The 23,141-nt window shown below is 22.1% G+C and overlaps 1 protein-coding gene across 1 annotated transcript in view; it reads right to left on the bottom strand.

Moving 5' to 3' along the window:
* The window catches only part of LOC105361693 (runt-related transcription factor 1), a 53,226-nt gene extending 30,947 nt beyond the window's left edge, over positions 1–22,279 (bottom strand). The window contains exons 1-3 of the mRNA XM_011498944.1: positions 21,828–22,279; positions 16,418–16,648; positions 3,643–3,756 (exon numbers count right to left, since the gene is read on the bottom strand). Coding sequence (XP_011497246.1) covers positions 3,643–3,756; positions 16,418–16,648; positions 21,828–22,209 — 727 coding nt within the window. The 5' untranslated portion in view covers positions 22,210–22,279. The remainder of the gene's footprint in view (positions 1–3,642; positions 3,757–16,417; positions 16,649–21,827) is intronic.
* Positions 22,280–23,141: the final 862 nt, after the last annotated feature.

Raw genomic sequence — 23,141 nt, forward strand, 5'->3', positions numbered from 1 at the left:
TCTATATGTTTTGGACCCACGAAACAAAAAAAGCATCAAGAAAATAGAGAATCGGACTTCAAGGCTTATTTGTAATACTTTAAGCATAAATCAGGAACACCAATATCTTTAATTTTATTAAGTTTGGAAGCTTTCAAAAGTTACAATTCGTGTAAAAGTATAAAAGAATAAGATGGTTAATTCTAAATAGGTTAAATAGAAGAATTTATGTAAAATATAGTAACGGATCTATGTTGAAGAAGCTCTGTATTAGTGATAAATAGAAATAAATGGAAAACAAGCAATAGAAATAGAATGATAACAATTTTAAGAGAGAAAACATGTTGAAAATTTACGAACAGTTTTGTATAGTGATTTAAAGCGCAATCGATATATTGTATATATCAATTTTTTAATATCTGTTTAAACCTCAAGAGTTTTTATTAGATAGAATTTTGGAATCGGTCGTGTTATCTCATACCAGCCATTGTAATTATCCTCTTCTCTGCTATTTGTCTTTTGTGAATTTTGTTTATTATAATTAATGCTTTATACCTTATCTAACAACAATTAATATTTCTATATCCATTTTATTTTATTATAATTCGTAGACCCGTTTCATTAATCTATTTTTCATTTCATAAAATTATATGATAAGAATAAATTGCAAAAAATAAATTATGCATACACACGAAAAAAAATAGATACGAATTTAATCTTTATAAAGTAAAAAAATAGATGGGATATATATTGGAAACCTTGCATACTTTTTACATTATTACTAAATATAATATTAAATACTAAAAATTAAATATTAAAATTCACTAATACCAATGAATGATGAAGAAAATATAATCAAATAATAAAGATTAATTTACAAGTTTATTGTTATAACTATACATAATTTAATTGAATATAAAAATACAAATTCAAATTTAACTTTTTCTGAGAAATGTTGAAAAAACTGTGAAATACTGTTGAAAAATTTTACCAAAGTTTACTTTTAACTATGAATATTATAGCTAACAAAAACATTAATATAGTATTGAATATTAGTATACAGATTAGTAGTGTACAGATATGCAGAAATTAATTAGTGTACAAAAATGACTAATTTTCCTATACAAGTATATAGTATAATTGATTATAAATTATTACTTCTTTGTTACAAATAAAACACTAATTAATATTTTAATGTATAGGAACTGACCGTACTTCATTCAATAATTTGTAGTAGCATAGCAATAAAACAATGAACTAGTTATATTTAAAGTGAATTAATAAAAAATGGTTACAAATTGCTAGATTTCGAAATATAAATAACAGTTACAATTAATAATTTTTGATAAAGTTAATAAAATATAATTTCATTAATTTTTATATTATATATAATATTATAAATGAATAAAGTAGTGGTTTGTTTTAATTTTGTGTTTCCATATGTATTGTTAATAGAGTAGTATTCACAATAATATATTAGAAACTATAGCTGATGATCATGTATTAACAATGTCTTTAAATATTTTCCGTATATAGTACATCTAAAACTTTCATAATGTATTATTCTCTAAAACTACTTAGAAATTGAACCATTAATTTTACTTACTTATGTAGGAAGAAAATATTGTAGCAACTATAGTATTATATTATAAATGATTCCAACTGCGGCGATTTGTGTAAATTTCCAGCTTGTAATAAATACAAATATACACTTGTCTCTACATTACGTTGAAGTTTCGACTAAATACCAAATTATTTATTAGAAGTAGATAAGACTATTATATAACTGAAAAAATGTAGGAAGTAGTAATTTAAATGAACCTATGCTTCCAGAAATTTGGTAAACACGTGTACAAATTTCAGGAATCTACAATTAGCAGCCGATTATATTGTAATCCATTTCTCAGTGGCATCATCCTTTATGCGAATGAAGGCAACGGTGCAACCATTTTAAGCAGCTGCTTTCGCAAGGTTTAACGTATCACGCAAACGTCAAAACGGATCGGGCCGTGACTGCTCATATCGTATGGTAGATGCTATAAGAACCTTAAGTTCAATGACACTACTCCTGCAATTCTCTGGATCTTTAAAATAACGGTCATAAGTAACGAGAAAAAGGTAAAAAAGATGAAGGTATGCTATGGCAAAAAATAAGTAGTAGGACATACAAGAATGAGTGGGAGGTGTGTGCAATTTGATAAACGAAATAGAAAGAAGGCGACAAGCCGAGGATATAAAGGGAAGAAAGTCGCAGTTCCTGAGTTGGTAAAGTGTTGGTTCAACGTATTTTCTTTTTCTCTTCTCTGCTGCGGTTTTCACCTTTTTCTCGCAAGTGACCTTTTATGTTCATCGAGACTACCAGAATGAACAGAACATAGAATAAATTTTTAGTAAAAAATATATAAATTATTAATTTTATTATTTTAAAAAATATTTATGTACTCAATTCATTCATTATTAAAAATATAAAAATGAAATATTTTTATTGAAATAATATCAAAATGATTAGCACAAACAAAAATCTTATATAAATGCACTTAGCCATATCTATTACATACTTTAAATAATAATTTATAAAAAAAACTTAATTATTTAGTAATATATTTGATTAAATCAATTAATTGAATACTATTAAAAAAATACTGAGAGATAAAAAATTCTATTTTTACTAAAATTGAATCAATGTAAAATATTGAAGTAACGTATATTTTAAGATGAAATTGCCTTTTCTACATATATTATACATTAATAAATAATAATGAAAATGCAAACATTGGATTAATATTAAGACTTCTAACGCATATACAATATATACATATATAAAGTTATGCGATATGTATTGAATTATTATTCCGTTACTTAAATGAATAAGATAATATCATGATGAAATGAAAATAAAAATATTATGAATAAAATGTCATTTAAATTCATAAGATAATGAAAAGATTATACAAATTTATCTATTATTTTTTATTTATGAAACGATTTTTTACCTGCAAATTAAGAAAATTTTCGATGTTGAGGATACAAAGCTTTTTATAATAGTTTCCTTGAAAAATAAGCTGCAGTCGTACTTATAAATTTATTTATAAATAATATTTAATAATTATATTCGAATTTATTTATACAATAACATTTACACTACTTAAACATATATAATCTCATTATATATATATTTATGCTAATTTTATAAATATGAATATCTTATAAGTACAATTGATAATAGCTAAAGTATATGCATTTAAAATTGCGTTGATAATACAAGAAATTAATTATATGTAAAAATTACAAGTAAAAAATATAAATCGACATTACAATATTATATATATTCATATAATTTTTTTTAATAATATTTTAAAAAAGAAAATAAATAAATGCTGCTTATCAAATATTTTCATGAATTGAATTTGATAAAAAAATCTGGACTATTAATTCATAATCATTTACTAAGAAGAAAATTATAAGTTAGAAGCTGAATTTTGTAGATCTTTATCAGATTTGTTGCAATAAAATTACATACTTCTTATAATAATTCTAACATTAAATTTTCTAATAAATACAAAAATAGTATATTATTAAATTGGTTAATAAATTCGCAACTTGGAATACAGGTATGGGTAAATTTAGAGTTTATAATAGTATTTAATTAATTAATTTACTTACTTGTTTTGGATCGAGGTTCTCGAGGACCATCAACGGTAACCTTAATAGCTCTAGTATACGTTGCAACTTGAGGTGGTGTAGTGGATACTGTTATCGTTATGCTGAAGCTTTTTCCTAAACAATTAAACACAGGTAACTAGAAAAATGTTTACATCAACTATATCGATATACATAATACAAACTACTGTAATTATGAATAAATGTTATAATGATAAGATAAGAAAAGGTGTTTATATACAATTTGATTACATTCAATGATATTGTTAATGACAATTTAAAAATTTTATAATTAATTGAAAAATATCTTTCATTATTTAAAAAATAATAAGAATTTATTAATGTATGAAATCAGTCAGTTTTAATAAAACATAATATTATAATATTATAAACAGTAATATATAATTATCTATAAGTGATATTTACATTTAATATTATTAGATTTTTATTAAAAAATTACAACAAATATAAAATAAATAATAATACATAACTAAATTTGTAGTCAACATTTAAATACATCAAAAGGCTGAATTTAAATAAGTTATTTTAATTAAATTATTTTATTTTATACATAAATTTATTTCGTAACTTGTAAAATATGTATTTATATAAATCACTAGTTCAATTCCTTACTAAATGTAATACTTGAAAAAATAAGTTCTGGTGTATAAACGTATGGCATTTAATTTATTTCATAAGAAATATTTAGTATATTATTTGACATGTTGATGTAAAATTAAGAATTCATATTAAAAAAAATTTCAATATCGTACTTGCCTCGAAAATAAAGCATCATAAATGTCAAATCACAAACTCACAATATTATGCTACAGATAAATTTTTAATGACATTGAGAAATGCACAGTACAAAAATGTATCCAATAATCGTCAATGTAATTAAAAACGCACTATGTTCATGCAAAGCTATTTAATTTAAACTCTTTAAAGTTTACAAGCAACCAAACCCAAAAAAAGAAAATAAAGAAAACTATAATATAAACGAAAGGAGAATATGAGTTCAGAAAAGAACGGTATAAAGAATGGGAGTGAGTGAAAAAGAAAAAGAATGGAACGGCCACGAGTGTATATCACACTGGATGAAGGTTTCTTTGGGAGGTTACGAAAGTGTTCGAGTATATTAATTCCCTCTTCATAAACGTCTGCCGAAGAGATTGACTACGAGCTCTTAAACAGTCGCGAACCGTCGCTGGCTAATATGCATTTGGTAATGCTCGCTTCTCAAGAGTTTCTTTTGAATAGGTACAATCGCTTGCAAACTGCACAATAACTGATGTCGAAACTTGAGGCCTTCTCACAATGCTTGATGTCACTGCTCTTATTTTGTACTGCTTTTTCTCGAGCCTCGTTTCTTAAACCTTGATTCAACAGATTGACTTTCTTCTTTTCAAAGCAAAATCTTCGTAAACTTAAGAAAGTATACACGAAAATTGCAAAAGATGATTTATTTGTTATATTACTTCGTTTTTGAAGACGCAAGTAAAACATAAAATAAAATTTTAGTATTTGATTGAATGTAAAGTTCATCAATAGGAAGAATTAATTGCAACTTATAATTCAGTTAAAATTAACAATTTGAATTGATAATAAGAGGTTTATTCAGGTAAATAATAATATAAGGACAATTTTAAACTATGTTAATTTAAACAATTTTAAACAAAATAATAAATTTTAAATATTTCATTCAAAAATAAATTCTATATAATTGAAACTATATTTATTGTTATTTTTACAAACAGACATTTTTCTAAAATTACAAATCCCAATCATTTTATAGAGCTAATTAAAAATCCCAATATTAAATTTATTTAGAACTTTTGTGTAAAACATTAACGTATTTAATTACATATTTTTCTAAAATGTAAAATTTAATTTTATAAAACAAAAAAGAGATCCTTAAAAAAATTAATTAAAAAAAAATTAACATGTAACTTTCATAATTACTGATTTATAAAAAATATGTTTTCTATATATGAATACTTCATACGATTAATTAAATTTTTTAATTAATTAAATTATTATTTTTAATAATTTTTATTTTATTATAATATAATGTATTTATAATTATATTATTTATAATATTTATAATATAAATAATCTAAAATAAAATAAAAATAATAATTAATAATTTTAATAAATTAAAATAATAAATTAAATTAATTAAAAAAGAAAATAAGTTATATAATATTATTATAGTGATAGAAAAATTTGATTACAATATAAAAAAATTATTATTATGTTATTTCTGTCATCTTATTGTATTTCTTCAATATAATATAAAACGTTAGGACAATATATTTAAGACTAGTACAAAAGAATAGTAGCAAAGTACTCAAATATCATATGCGTATACAAAAACAAAAATTATAAATACTACATAAATGCAGTATAAAAATTAGAAATAGTAACCCATGTTTTGGCTTTTCTTATTTTAGTTTGTTCATCGTTACAGTGTGATATTTGTAGAAGGAGGAAAGAGGAAGATCCTTCGAACCGCTAAATTTATTAACTGCCGTAAACGACAAGAGTGCGTGGAGGGCTTTAGGTGAGACGGTTTTATGGTATTCATTATCTCACGTTATAGGTCGCTGCAACGTCGACAACGAAGTTATTCTCTCAGTCTCTCTCTTTCTCTCTCTTTCTATGAAGGATTATTTATCAGTTTTTAATGCTTTAAAGACTAATTTCTGCAAAGATAATATTAATATCAATATAATATGAATGCATTTTATTTACAAGATAAATATAATGACAAGAATATATCTTTTCGATTTATATTTCAACTTATAATATAGTATTTCGACTTATAATTTAAGGAACATTTATTATATCTAATAAATACTTTTGTTCGATGTCATTAAAATATTATTACAAATGGATAAAAAACCTATCTTTATAAATTTATGGAATTGGTATTTTTGTTTAATTTGATACATGTAGACAGATATATATATATATATATATATATATATATACATATACTGTACATGCAATATCTTGAAGCACAATTTTACTTGGTTTGAGTGAAAATTATTCAAAACAAATTAAATCCTTAAATTGACAATCGGTTGATAACACTAACATTCTTTTAAATTTAATATTTTTAAAATCATTTTTAAATTTCAAAGTCTAATAAAAGTTTATTCTATCCATATTAAACATATTAATCTGAAGTATTGCGTTATAAAAATTAATAAGTTTTTATATTTTAATATAATTTTCGTACTTTTTTGTACTAAAATGCCAAATTTATTTAAGTATAATTTTGTTTAAAAATTACTTTTTTACAAAAGTACTTACAATATTCGTGTCAATACTTAATCATTAAAGTTCTTTTTCTTAAATAAATAAAATAAGATACAAATATGCAATATACAATATATTATAATACATAAAATAATATAATACAATATAATATAATAAAATTGAATTTGTTTATAATTTGATAAAAGTAATACAATATACTTTATTGATTATAAATGAAAAAATATAAACATTATATAGAATTATATACATTTTATTTAACACTTTTGCATAGTTTTACTACATAAATTCTTTAAAAAATCTATTACTTCTAATTAAAACATATTTATAAAAAATAGAAAATCTCATACTAAGTTCTTAAAACTAACAATTAATATATTTTTATCATATATTTTATAATAAAACTAATTCGTGTTCTTAAATTAGATTTAAAGTAGATGTTTATACAAAATAATATTGTAAAAACTGATTATTGTATGAAATAAAGCATAGGAAATGTAATTTCTTTATATTATAGCCACATAAAATTATGAATCACTGTATCAATAATACTAATTGAATGCCATATTTTATTTATAATGAGCGCGAATTCTATGAAAACGAACTATTGTTCTTCACTCCAGCTTAATAATATAATAAAGTTAGATAAATACCCAAATTTAAGTCTACCGATAAATCATGTGAACTATGAAAACAATAAAAAAATACAGCTTGCATTTGTGATAGAGAAAATTAATTTGAGCGATATAATATAAGTCTATAAATTGTTAATTATCAAATCCATTTAAGATTATGATTAATGATTGCAATGAAACATAGTCTAATCTGTTCTATGACTATGTACCTAATACTACTCTAAACTATGTGAAAATCAGCAATTTATTATTTTTTATTTTCAGCGCGAATTGAAGAACTGAAAAGGTTAGTTTGTGATATAGCGCCTTATTCTGTATTGCAGTTATACATATATTGCAGATAAGAATCTACAAATTACTGTGACTGAAAAATAAAATAAATATTATAATGCTACTTATATTTCAATTTACATGTTCTCAGTGCCCACTCATTCTTTCTCTTTCCTTTTCTTATTCGGAATTAGTTTACTTGTTATATTCTTACACAAAATGAAATTTTTTAATTTAATTATATTAATTTAAAATCTTGTATTAATCTGCTAATTCCATTATTATTATTTCATTTTTATTAAATAATGTTTAACTAAAAATGTAGTAGACAACATACTCAATTTTTTTTCTAAACATCTATTTATATAAAATAAAAATTTTAAATAAAAATAATGTTTTCAATATTTAATGTCATACAATGTATGAAAAATGTAATTTATAGTTTCAAATATATTTGCAATTTTATGTATAGTTGTATATTTATAATCTAACTAATACACAATTATAATAATAAAAATTTTAATAAATTAAAAAATTACATTTACACAAATTTTTGGTATTCTTTTTAATTTTTAATCGAATATATAAAATAATTTATTTATTTATAATAAGTTTTACTTAATTCATTTTCATAAAATTTTACAAATATAATAATATAAATGATTGCTGGTACTTAGTATTATGTACTTTATATCGTTGAATTCAATTTATATTTTTATATATGTATCATATAGAACATTAATATCAATAGTTATATTTAAAATTTGACTTTAAATATTTTTAATATATATAAAAAAGTTAATAATTGTTTTGACAAAAAATGTTTTTATTTATTAAAATCTATTATTTTTCTGTGTTTATAATATTTTCATATTTATACAGATATTTATAAAATTATTAAATAATAATATTCCTGTATGAATTTCACATTATTAATAAAATAAACTATTACAGTCTAATCTTAGAAAAATTCAATTAAATAGCAATTGTCATATATAAAGCATAGCATATAGTATTGCCGTTAACATTATGTATATTTTAATTGAAATAATTAGAATTTAGTAATAGACATTATGGATGATGAAGAGAAACGTGTCAGTCGCAATAATAATGTATATCGTCCTTGTCATCTGTTTAATTTCAGTTATGACAGTACAATCTAGACAATAATTATGAGTAAGAGAACTCTTTTTTATTTGAATTTTGGTTGTTAATAATTTCTAAAACTTTGTTTAATATTTAATGTCTTTTTTCATTTAATGTACTATTTACTTATATATTATTATATTATTATATATATATATATATTATATATCCCAAATCATATTTACTGAATAGTTCATTGACTTAGAATAAATACTACAATAACATTAAATGTTTTAAAAATAAGTTATTTATCAATTTTTAATTTTTATTTAAATTACTTCTGTCTCAATAAATCACATTATATTACTTTTTTATAAATTAAATCGAATAATTATTTTTTTGTAATAATTTCTATATTTATTCTATTAGTCTAATTATTAATATATATATATATATATATATATATATATATATAACTATAGGTACGAGAACTAGGAAACTGATTTTGATTGAATTTGGACTATTGATTTGGCTATCGATGAAAATATATTTTAAAAAGTGAAATGCACGCTTTACTGATAAAAGTAAATGAAGTATGGGGTGCGTAGAGGTGGGCTATCGTACTGAATCGTACAGTAAGAGTAGTAGATAGGAAGCAGTAGTTATAGGCGGATGTGAAGGAGAGCTAATAATACCTACAGTTTAGGGGGGAGGGATCTGTATATGGTCGGTGAAACTGCGGTTAATACTCGATGATGGGAACGGTCATGTGCAGAGATAGAATACAGGCCCAACGCGTCGTTGCTTTCTGCCAGTACAAAACTGGAGCCACGTGTGCGCACGAATTTATGCAAGTGAGCGGGTGACGTCAAAAAGGGGTTGGTAGAGCTCAGGTAATAAGGGAGTGAGTATATAGCGGCTCAGATGACAGCTTCTATAACGGCTCGTGAACTGACGAAGACAGTTCTTGTGATGATACCTAATTATAAGGCATTGTTACTTGTCGAAAGCCTCAAGGAGGAAATCACGATAATCCTTCATAATTTGTACAAATAGAATTGACTATAAATAAAATAATTCATTTTTTAAAAAGTTTTAAATCTGAAAAATTTGAAACTTAACCAATGACATTATTTTAATGTTATAGTAAATTATGAAAGTTATTATAATGTTTAAGTGCTTAAGTATTATAAAACATTCATATTAATTAAATAATATTTAATCAAAAATTTTAATACATTATTGTTAAAATAGATTTAAAAATATGTTTAAACAAAATCTTATATTTGTGATAATAATTTTATGTTATCTTAGATTAAATTTGTTTAATAAAATTTAGTACATATATATGTGTGTATGTTTGTTTATTTAAAGTACTCAGTAAACTTTTATTATTATTAAAATTTTCTGTAATATTTGGAATCCCATTCAATCAGATAGAATAAGCTTATTAGAAATTTATTATTATTTATTATTAATTTATTGTAAATATAAAATTATTCAAAATTATTATTATAAATACAAATATATAATATTCATTATCTAAGCACATATATGTTTATTTTGATAAATTATTACTTACAATTTTATGTGAATACTATTATTATGTGAATACTTAATCCTTTATTAAATATTTATGTAAAAGAAGTAAATCTGAATAAATAAGAAATGCAAATTAAAAAATCGTATTTTCTATATATTAATAAGAAGAATTCACATTATATGATCATATAAAGATTGAATAAATAAAAATACAAAACAATAAATTACAGGTACAAGCAAGCTGAAACAAAGAAAAAACAGGGCACAAGTAAAGAAAACGAAAGAAAATTTTAAAGAAGAAATAGTATATAGAATGAACGGGAAGAGGAGATTTGAACAATAAAACGAATGCGCTGTTAAATAATTTAGTTTGAAGCTGAGAATATTATTTTTATCATTTTCAATTTTGTACTTGTTTATAAATAGAAAGTCCATTAGTAAAATAGTTTAAACAAAAAAAAAAGAATCATATCTAACATCAATTGGAAAATAATAAAAACTTATAGATTCTTACATGAATATTCAGTTTTTTTTTTAATTTATTATATTTAAGTTTTAGATGCTTTCATATTTTAAATAATCTACAAAACTTTTCATTTTTATGTATATTTGTCCACATAATTTTAATACAAAGAAATATTACATTTTTTTTTATTATTATTATTTTTGTATCCTATTCAATATTAGTCTTCTTAACAAATATAAAAAATTGTATTTATTTCTTTCAACAATTGAATTGTAAATAAAAAAACATTAATTGATATTTATTTTTTGTATTTAATAATTTAATTTTTAATTTCTATAATTTTAAACAAATTTTATAATTTCAAAATATACCTTATAAAAAATATTATTATATCAATTTTAGTTTAATTTTATGAAATTTAATGAAAATTAATAATATAGTGGACATTAATAATATAGTGGAAATTAATAATATAATGGAACACTAAGTTTGCTGTATAATGAAAAATAGATATACTATTTAAAATTCAATCCATAAACTTTTTATAAATACTTTCAAAATGAATCGAAATAAATAAAATATATATAATTATCTTTTGAAACTTTTGTTTTTAAAGTTTCTGATATAGCACTCCTCACTTGATATGCACGTGGCATTAACCTTTTTTATGTACATTCTTATACCGTGTCTATATTTATTACATATTGTTATTTTATAATAATATTAAAGACATGTTAAATGTTTTGTTACTTACATAAGAAGATATCTAAATTGTAATGTATATTGTATTTTTTTCCATCAATTATTCCATCAAATGCGAATATGTTTGGATAGTAAATTCAATTTACGAAAAATTTATATATTTGTGAAATCAAATTGAAAGTTGCATTGTCATAATACTGTTTTCCTGGAAATATCTGTTTACGTATTTGTCAAGTAATTTATTGTTTAAAACAAAATTTAAGAATTTATACGATCATAAAAAAATTATAATTATAAAACTAAAAATATTTGTAAAATATATAAAACATAACATATAAATCGAGAGTACCAATGTTTTTGTATAAAATTTATACAAAATTTTGAAGATGTGATACTATTTGAAAATGTCATACATAATTGATTTTATTATAAATTAGCATATTTCAATACTGCACAACATACATTTGGGAACAATAATTTCAATTAATATATAACCTAAGTCAATGTTATTATCTTTGAGATTTAAACATTTTTGTTGTACTATATACATTACTATATACTATAACCTAAATTTTTTCTCTTATCTGTATAAAAAATATAATTGATTGATTACATTAACCAATGATCAATAATAGTGATATATGTGTTATCGATTTCAATATTTTATCAATTATTAAAATAAATAATAAAAATAACAATAACATTACATAAAATATATTAAGTTACATCACAAAATTGACTATTTTTACTGGATATTTATTTCTGGACAGTAATATCTGAAATACTTGATCACTCTAACTCCCTTGGACCCGACTCTTTTACCGTGGTCCAATTATATGTATAACGTATATCAATTTTCCGAGAAATCGTAGGAGCAATCAAATTAATAAACGACCTGCGAACGAACTATTCACTTCTGATCAGTGACAGTAGTGCAAAGGGATCGTGGCCGTATTACATTCATGCCATCGGCTATTTAATCAATCAGTGAAATTGGGAATTAGGGATTAATTGATATCAATATGCGTCTTTCTTTTTTATATAAAAAAAAAATTAATTGCATTCATGGAAACATTGTGCAGCTTGTAAGTTATGAATTTTGAATCGCAAATCCATACATTTGCTTAATTCACGTGAATTTTTGTGTTCATTACTGAATAGATCAACTTCAGGTTTTCAACATTTTGTTATCATAACCTTATTATTAATCATTAATAAAATATTTAAATTTTCATAAACAATTTTAAAAGAATCATTATTAATACAACATAATTAAAAAAATTATTAGATTATATTTTTTGTTATTAAATTATGTTGTTGCCGTTTTCAATTAAAATAATTTTACTAAAAAAGAAAAAAAAATGAATTTTTGTAATGAAAATTCTGTACTGAATTTGGTAAAGAATAGCAACGCAGGGCAAGTGCACGAAATTGGGAACATGCTATATTTTGTCCTGTACATCTGGAAAAGGCCATAATGCAGTACAAAATGATAAAATTGTTTGAAAAATAGTTGTTGCTATGCGTAACAAAACTTGTCGTGACTTGTCGATCTATAATTCATTGTGCTTTTCTCTGATCCCGCTTTTGTTTTGGTTGATCGTCAATCTGATTCGGGGTGGCACACGATGATGCGAGAAACATGAGCTAGTGTCAGAGAGCAATATCCAAGGCTAAACAACTGCCATGCTTCTCAAATTGGAATTTCATACCGATCCATTTTTCTATACGTCGTTTTTTCGTTCTATAGGTGCGTCTATCTGAGTCTAGGTCATAACTTTTGATATTCATCCAACCGTGAATACGATGACTCAATTTTTACTCCGAAATTAACTAATACCAGACTCGTGTATAAAGAAGCTTCAAACGCTAGTACTATGAATTTTCCAAGATTCATTCCTATACTGCTTAACCGTTAATTTTCTTTTTTGTCCATAGCTATAACAATATCAAAGATGTAATAAAAAGGAAATATTAAAAAATTTAGATTAACTGGATATTCTTACCTACAGATATTATTTATTAATATTATTTAAAATGTAATATATTAAGATTTCTATAAATTTACAATATTATGCTTGACATTTATTGTAGTTTACAAATAAGCAAATATAATTGTATAAAAAAATTTATTTACATCCTTGCATTATATCATACATATTATTATTTCTGCCCTTTTAAAATAACTATTTAAAAATAATATTTTAGATTGTAAATATTGAAAATTGATTTTATTTTATTTTTGTTTTAAGAAGTCTAAAAACATAAGAAAATAAATAGTAATTAATTAATAATTATGAAATCGTCATAATTACTGTTACTGCCAATTAAAAATATTCCAACCGAATTAAAATAAATTTAAGAATATAATTTATTATTGAATACACTAATAATAATTTTTTATTGTAAACATTCATAATTTAAATTTTTGTACAAACTACTTTTCTTCTATAATTTTTATTATTTTTATATAATAACACAAAAAAATCCATAGAAATTAAACATATAATCGATATACGTAAGAGATCATTATATCAACTCTATTAGTATTTTAAATAAGAATAAAAAGCCAGTACCTCTAGTAAAAGATAAACAACAACAAATTTAAAAGTATGGTAGGCAAATTGAAATACCTTTAACATGGAAGTCTTAGGATTTCCGTAACATTAGAGATACAACAATTATTTTTTATAATTATTCGATTACTAGTTTCAAATAGTTGTTTAATATTATTGTTGGTTGTTAGACTATATTACCTATTTCACAATAAAACTTTTAATTAACGTAAAGAAAAAAATTTTTATTTCATATTTGAAAGAATTCGGTTATTATTTATAAATAAAATTTGATGTTCACACCTATAATTTTAACTTAAAATATTAAAAAATAAAAGAATGAATAATAAAATCACTTGTTTAAAATTAATCAAGTTTTTAATTAAATAAAATTGACTCCTGGGCTAATTTTATATCATATTTGGTAACAGTATTATTTCTATAGATATAAAGGAATGTTTTAAAATACTACAAAATTTATATTTAAAATGATATCTATGTGAAATACTGCCACTGTTACTTTTTACGCTATTATTACTTATTACGTTCTTTTAAAATTAGGTTCACTTCATAAATCTAATTCTTGATTCAATAATTACATTGTTTTTAAAGATCAAAAAACGTAAAAAATGTACCAGCGCAAGTAGTATATTTTTCAAAATAGTGAAGGGGAAAAAAAAGAATAAAAGCAACTGGATATTCATATGAAACTGTATTTCAATCAAAACCAAAAGGAAATACCACAACAGGTTAGTTTGTGGGTAAATGAAAGTGAAAGGGATTTCCGGTAAAAAATCAATGCCTTCACAGGCAGCTAAACGATCCCCAATGAATATGCTGTACGTAGGTATATATGAGCAATGAGATAGACAGAAAGATTATCCAAGAGAAAGAGGATTCATCAATGGCTTAACGACAAAAAGCCTTCACAGCTCAACCTCTCAACTAGACAATCGACAGATACATAGAAATACGGTGCACCGCAGCAGTCCTCGACCCTCTAAAATCACAGTTATTGTAATCATCGTTATGGTCATCAAGCAACTTCCCTTTCCCCATGCATCCTTCTTTCCGCCTCTCTTGCCCCTCACTAACTATTCTAGTATGGTCTGCAGCACATGTACGCATGATGTCAATCGTAAATGAACAAATTCGTATTAAGCGTGTGTATGTAGAATAATTCGCGAGAATTGACAATTACTTTAAAAAATTCTATTAACACATACGTGAAAATAATGCACTATTACTATTGTTGATTCAAAAATTATTTCCATCATATTTTATTTTCGCACATTTTATTCTAACACAAATAAATAGTATTTCATATTATATGCTCTTCGTACTTCTTATATAATTTAAAATTTTAATTCCCGTGACTATTAAAAATATTTTTACTTTTTGCTTGTGTTACTTCATAATTCAGAAATTAATTATAATAACTACCTCCCTGTCTCTAATAAGTATACTATATATGTTATTCTTCCTTATAATTAACACAAAGTACATTATAAAGTAGATTTTAGTCAATATTGACTATATGATATAATAATAATCGTAAAGATAGAATAATAGTAAGTAATAGCTATTTAAAATTGTTTGATTATTATTATAACTAGCTACTATTAATATTGCTTAAGAAACCGAATATTCTATGCAATAAAGATATTAATTAGAAATTTTAATTTTCTAACAAATCATTTGATTTAAATTATAATGATATTAATGATCAGATAATGATAAATTAATCAATTAATACTGTATAACCGTATTATATTTATATTTATATATAATTATATAATAATTATATAAAAACACAGAGTTATAGAGAGTTATAATATTTATTGCTTAAATATATAGAAGCTGTAATAAATAAATACATAATATTTATATCTCTCTGTGTGTGGTTGTTAATTATTCTTCATTATTATTATACTGATTTTTTTAATTAAAAATGTGCAATAATATCTTTGTGTAATAATTGATTTTCAATTAGTAATCTTTATTAATTTAATTCATAAGAAATGCTTACTAAAATATAAATTAGAAATATTATTAATTCATTTCATTTATTATTTATTAAATTAGTTATTAAACTTTGTTATTAATTAACAATTTAATTATATTTTGTTATATACAAATTAGTTTGCTTCATTAATAAAATTGATTATTTATAATATTTAGTTTCAAAAATTTATGAAAGACGTAGTTTAATCTTAGAAAATCCAATGAAGAAAACTCACCCCTTCCGCTTCTGCCGACAAATCTGAGATCATTGAATTTCGCCACTTGATTTTTCATGAGGGCAGTAGAGTTTCTTAACTCTGCACAGCAGTTCTCATCATTTCCGGCTCTGACCGTGACAAGGGTACCGTCGCCAATTTCGCCAAGGGCAACCACTTTGAACGCAACAGGAAGCGTCTTATTCGAGCGCCAGTGCGTTGGAAGCTGACTACACAGGAAATACGGGGAACCTGTAAATAGATACGATCAATTAACTTCAAATATGCATAAAATATTTAGATCATATTGTTAGTACCTAATAAAATTAAAATATTTATTAGTATAAAAGCTTATTAACAATCATTATGCTTTTGTGTTTTTGAAGCTTATTAATTTTATTTAAAGAAACAAAAATTTTGTTATAAAATATAACATTTACAATATTTAAATTAAATATATCCATTCGTTTACTTTATAGAATTCATTCCAAAAAAAAATCCATAGATAAATATGATTTATTTTTGGAAAAATTGTAACATGTAATCAAATTAAATATTGAATCATTCTTCACTAAAGCTTTTTACAAAGCAAACGCTTTCATTGTAAAAAGCATTATTTTTTGAAAATTTACCTTAATACTAAGCCATCTATTAATTTCTTAAATGCATTTTGTGACTGATTGATTTCAACTTAAATCAATATCAATACTGATTAAGAAAAAAGTTAAAAAATAAGTTGAAGATAAGAAAAATGAAACCTCAAGTAAATCGAAAAAAATTTGAAATTGTTTACACTTTCCTTAATTAAATAGAAAAAATGTTGTATCCATTTCATTTCCTTTCCATCCAGTCATTTTAATAATGTTCTATTTTTTATTTGCATATGTTTACTATTAGTTACTTTAGCATTTCTATTTCTTTATATTGTGTAACATAGTTGGGCAATGATTTTTTCAGAAATTTTATAGAAGAAAACTCAATAATTTATTGTTATGGCGAAACCATAATATTATATTTAATTTAATAATAATAATAATATTATAATTATTATTCAGGCAACTCTATAGAGATGCTAAACTCTATAAAAAGGTTCTATACAACACAAATAAATTAAAAAATTTATTACTTTGGTATTGGATATATTAGACTATGTAACTGAATATTATACATGTATTATTTGCTTCAAAAATATAAAATTTAAAGAAAAAATAAAAAGATAAGGTGGTAGCTTGAAATATAATGAACATTTAAATATTAAAAAAATAGAATAAGTCCATAAAAATTATATTGTGATTACTGAAATCAAATATATAAAATATATGTTCATTTTAATTAAAAAAAATATTATAATTTTGTAAATATTATAATTTTCTATTTTTAAGTCTTATATTTAATAATCTTATATACAATATCTAATATTTGATAAATATATTGCTTAAGTATTGAAGCGCGTTTTGAAATTTGTTAAAATAGTTCAGTTTTTATATTTTATACTTTATTAAATGAAATTAATATACGTGATTCAAAAAGTAATCAGTTAATTCAATATTTACAATGGATTATTCAATGATTTAAAATGAATAAACGTAATTTTATTCGTCTAATTTTATAAACCATTATCATTAAAATTTTTTTATAATAAAAAACTGTTAAATATAACTGTTAAATATATTTATTTATAAAAAAATTTATTTTTATAAAATTATTTTATTCAAGTTGCTAAATACATAATATTTGTAAATGTTTTAACACTCATGCTTATAAGTGAATTAATATTATTTAATTATACAGATTTTATATGTTTTTATAAAATTAGTTATCTATTTCATTGCAATATTTTTTCAAAATATAATTTTTAATTAATTTAAAAATTTATAATTTAATTTCTACCCGTTACTTCTTATATTTCTAATTATTTTTCTATGACGATATATTTTCTATAATATTTATTTTAAAAAACGACAAAGATTAACATTTTTATCTTAATTTTTTATTTTATTACTATACAATAAAATAATTATGTAATCCTTTTCTTCATAGTATATATAAATATTATAAATTATATACTTATATACAGATTAATATGACAGAACAAATTAGGTGGTCAGTAGTACTTTATTTTAAATTTAAACATAATTTTATAAAAACTTATTTAGATCTAAAAATAAAATATATTTTTCATATTAATAGTATTTGTATTAAACACAATTTATTTTATAAGTTATATGTGTCATATATATATATATATATATATATATATATATATATATATACCTTAATTTAATTGCTAATATATAAATAGAAATTTAAATATAACAAAAAACTTATTTGAGGAAATGAATATATAATTTTAATTTATGCTTTTATATGGTCAGTTACATTAATTAATGAAAAATAAAATTACAAAAAATATATTACATTGTAATATGTTTTTAAAATATTGTATTAAAAAACATAAATATTAAAGCTCTATTCTAACCTTTTTTATATCAGTACTTGTAAAATATTATTATTTTAAGTGTTATAATATTATGGTATAATATTATTTTATGAATTATCATTAGATTATTTTGCTTCTATATCAGCATAAAAATTAAAAAAATATACTAAAATTATTTATGTATAAACTTAAATATTATTTTTCATTCTTTGTTTCCATTATATTCATGTTTCTTACAATAAAATCTTTGTTTATATTCTTATAAAAATAGATAGATGTAATGACACCATTATAAGCAATACTATACAAATTTAAATTAATGTAAATTATAATAATCGAAAAAGGTTAAAAAGTTTTACCTAACATAGAGCTAATTGTCATTGAAACTAAAATAAAAATAAGTTTCATATATCGGAAACATATGGTGCACAAGTATGAAATATTAACGACGTATATCTTATAATTTTATGATAATGATATATAGAAGGCTTTTTAAAATCTAAAAAATAAAATATAACGTTTTATGAATTTGAATTATTTTAAGAATATATCATTGAAAAATAGTACTTTTTAAATATCATTATTTAAATAAATATTTATATGCTTTAGAATTTTTTCATTTATTGAAAGAAGAAGAATCATATTCATTATTGTTAATACTTTAAGTAAACAAGCTACTGCAAGAAAATATACATAAAAACTTCGATCAAAAATATCTTGTTAGAAATATTTAATATTTGAAAAACGAATTTTAACTAGAAAGCTGTGAAATGACTAGAAAAGATTATTTTTTATTAATTTTAGTAATTAAATATTTAAAAATTATATTCTCAAATATATTTTTGAAATTTTTAATTAATATTTCACAATCTATATAAAAATTAATATAAACATTTTACTTTTATTTTATGATATGTAGTTTTTGTCGGTTAGTAAAATGTTTTTTAGTATTAATATTTTCAAGTTGATGTTAAAAAATTTATATTTTTGTTATGAAAATTATAATTTTATATTTGATAAATATAATTTTGTTTTTAATTAATTTATTACAAATATTGCTTTAAGAATAAAATAAATTCAGAAAATAATTTAATCTTGTTTTAGATCTAGTTTTAGAAACATACATACATCAAAATATATTAATCGATGGCTAATGCTATGATATGTAATATTTTAGAGTTAATATTAATATTTTAAATAATTAAAATTATAAATTTAGTTTAAATTCATATCAATAATTTTCTATAAACATTATGTAATAGAGTAATTATATTTATAAAGATAATTATGAATACATATATTCTTTAAAAAATTCTTAAAAGAATTAAAAGAAGCTTATACGAACACAAAATCCTATGAATATACATAAAATTTTGTGCAATATTGTCAAATGTTAATATTCAGACATATTTAGTAATTAGTATAAAAATACATTCTTCTTTTTTTTAAATATGCCATAATAAAATAATATAATAATTAATTTTATAATAAATGATTTTTATGATTCAAAGATATATAATTAATTTCATACAATATTTATAGCGTATTGATTTCAGTAAACTTATTAAGTCGTATCAAGTAGCAAATTTATGAGTCGACTTGCTTATTGTCAAAGTTCATATTTAGTTATAATTTTATTAAGTTTACCGTATCATCGAAATTGTTCATATTATTAAATGAAGAAGTAGTACTGTTATAACATATTTTCGAATTCATTACCGAATAATATGTAATATTTATCTAATTAAATAATATACAAAATTTCAGAAAATAAACTTCTAAAATTTATCAATCCTGTTGAAAAATAAAATTGAATAATAGAATGTACTAAAATTAATTATTTTCAATAATTGTATAAAAACTTTATAAATATTGATGTGGATAACTAAATGAAAAATATACTAAAATAAATATTTGTCTTTCCTTAAGATTTATTTCATTTATAGGACCAAACATCTTTATTATATTATTAATTTTTAAATATGTATATTTTATGTTGAATTAACGAAATTGATTCAAATGAATTGTAATATTTTATAATATTTTTATTATATCTTCATTCTATTATTTTTATTGTATTATATTTTTGATTATTTATTGTAATAAATTTAATTTAACACAAATATATATATATAATGGTTTTTACAATAAAATATATACAATGAAAATTATATTTATCAAAAGTATATATATAATGTATAAATATTATTAAATCTTTTAAATTTCTTATTTACAAGAAAAATTATTTGGCAGGACTAAGTAATATAAACTATTAAATTGTACATAATTTATACTTAGCCTATATTTAAGTTAGTCTATTACACTTAATAAAATTTTTGTTTGTACTTTTATGTATCCATAGCTTTTTGTGTCTGTATATTTAGAAATTCAGTATTAATTTAAAAAGAATAATTCTTTTTATAGAAATAAATAATCGAAAATTCACGTTGTGTTTCAAACTTTTTTCATACAAATATTTTTAAAGGTTAGATGATAAAACTATGATCCTGTTTATATGTTATATCATACATTTGTATTAATAGCAATTACTGTTTGAATTAATTGATACTACCTAATTAAATATTATTATACAGTAAGTATCAATAACATATTGAAAAATATTTCAAAATTAAAATAGATATTAAAATTATTAAGAATATTAATATATTTTCAAGTAGTTCAGAAATTTATTAATAATTATTAAAACTAGCTATGTACTTCGGTTAAGCGTTACAAACTTAATAAATTTTAAAATACTTGAAAAAATTTTTCAGTTGAAATTGTAAATTATTATAAATAAAATAATTATTTTGATAATTTTAATATATGTCTTAATATGTAATTAAACCAAATTGAATTTGTTATAAATATTTAGTTAGTTAATAGAATATAGTATACTACCGCCATAACAGCATCTGAATAATATTAACAACTTGTATTAAAGCTTGTTTTTGATAATTACTTTTGAGTATAACGCTTATGTGAACCAACCTGTTCTGACGAGCTCGCCAGGATGTTCTGCCTGAGCTTCGCCAACTAGCCTCTCGGTCCACCAAAGCTCACCGACGGCTGCAGCTTCGCTCATTTCGCCGGCGGTCCCCGCCGTATTTGGTTCTGTGATTTCCTCTGTCGCTTGAAGCTGTTGGTGTTGTTGTTGTTGTTGCTGTTGTTGGAGACGCTGATAGAATCCACGTTGTTGCTGTTGATGGTGTAGATGTGCTACGTTCTCGTGTCTTTGCCGTTGTTGCTGTTGCTGATGATTCTGCTCTTGGCGTTGTTGCTGGGAATGAGGAAGCTGTTGTTGCTGCTGTGAATCTAATACGCTGCCGAAGCTTTCGCCACTGCAGCTCACCGAGCATATAGGGAGATGCATCCCATTAACGACCTATATTCTTTAAATCGTGGATTTACTACTTCTCTGTTTTATTTTTGTGTTACTTTTTAAAATAATTTACTTTAAATTTGTTTTATTATTCGTTGTTTAATTGTATAATTTTTGTAGGTTAATTATATAACGATTCATTTTTCTACCTTTTCAATAACTTAAAATGTTTAATTCGTCTTCTTGCACATTTTATTAGCTTCTACAAATATTCTTCATGATTTCCATACTATTGTTATTTATATTAAAATACTGTTAAATTCTCATAAATAATTTCGATTTAAAGCTGAATTCTTCAATTAAAAGTCGTTTAATATAAGAATCTATTTTCAGTTACTTCTTTTTAATAAATAAATTTAAAAATGATGATTATTGTGACATTAACACATTTATAGAATTTAATTAAATTTTAGTTCCCTTCATTTCTAAGTTCCATTATCGAATTAACATTCACGTTTAATACTTATAATTGTACAATTTACTTGAGTATTAAATAACAATGGCATAATTATACAAATATAAAAATATTTGCAGTAAATTTACTTTTTTTACTTGCAATCATTACAAGTCAAACGTTTGCATTTTATCAACCTGACTAATTTTTTAGATAAAGACCTTTAATATAAAACAATGAGGGTACCAAGTTATCTTAATCCTGAAAAAATATATCACAAACACTTAATAAGTTTTCCTGATCTCAGGCAGATTTTTCACATAACAACTCAGCACTTTCCACTCACATTTTTTGATTGGTACATTTTCAACTTATTATATCTTCGCTTCTCCGGAGCACATGACACTGTATTAAATAAGTGCGAATGAATCTCAACTAATATGTCTTTGAAAACTATATACCTATACAGCAGCTTCGTTCACTATCAACAATAGATTTTATACCAAAGTTTTGCCGCTGATGCGTCAAA

The sequence above is a fragment of the Ceratosolen solmsi genome, unplaced genomic scaffold, assembly GCF_000503995.2.
Source record: "Ceratosolen solmsi marchali unplaced genomic scaffold, CerSol_1.0 scaffold30, whole genome shotgun sequence".
Lineage (NCBI taxonomy): Eukaryota > Metazoa > Arthropoda > Insecta > Hymenoptera > Agaonidae > Ceratosolen > Ceratosolen solmsi.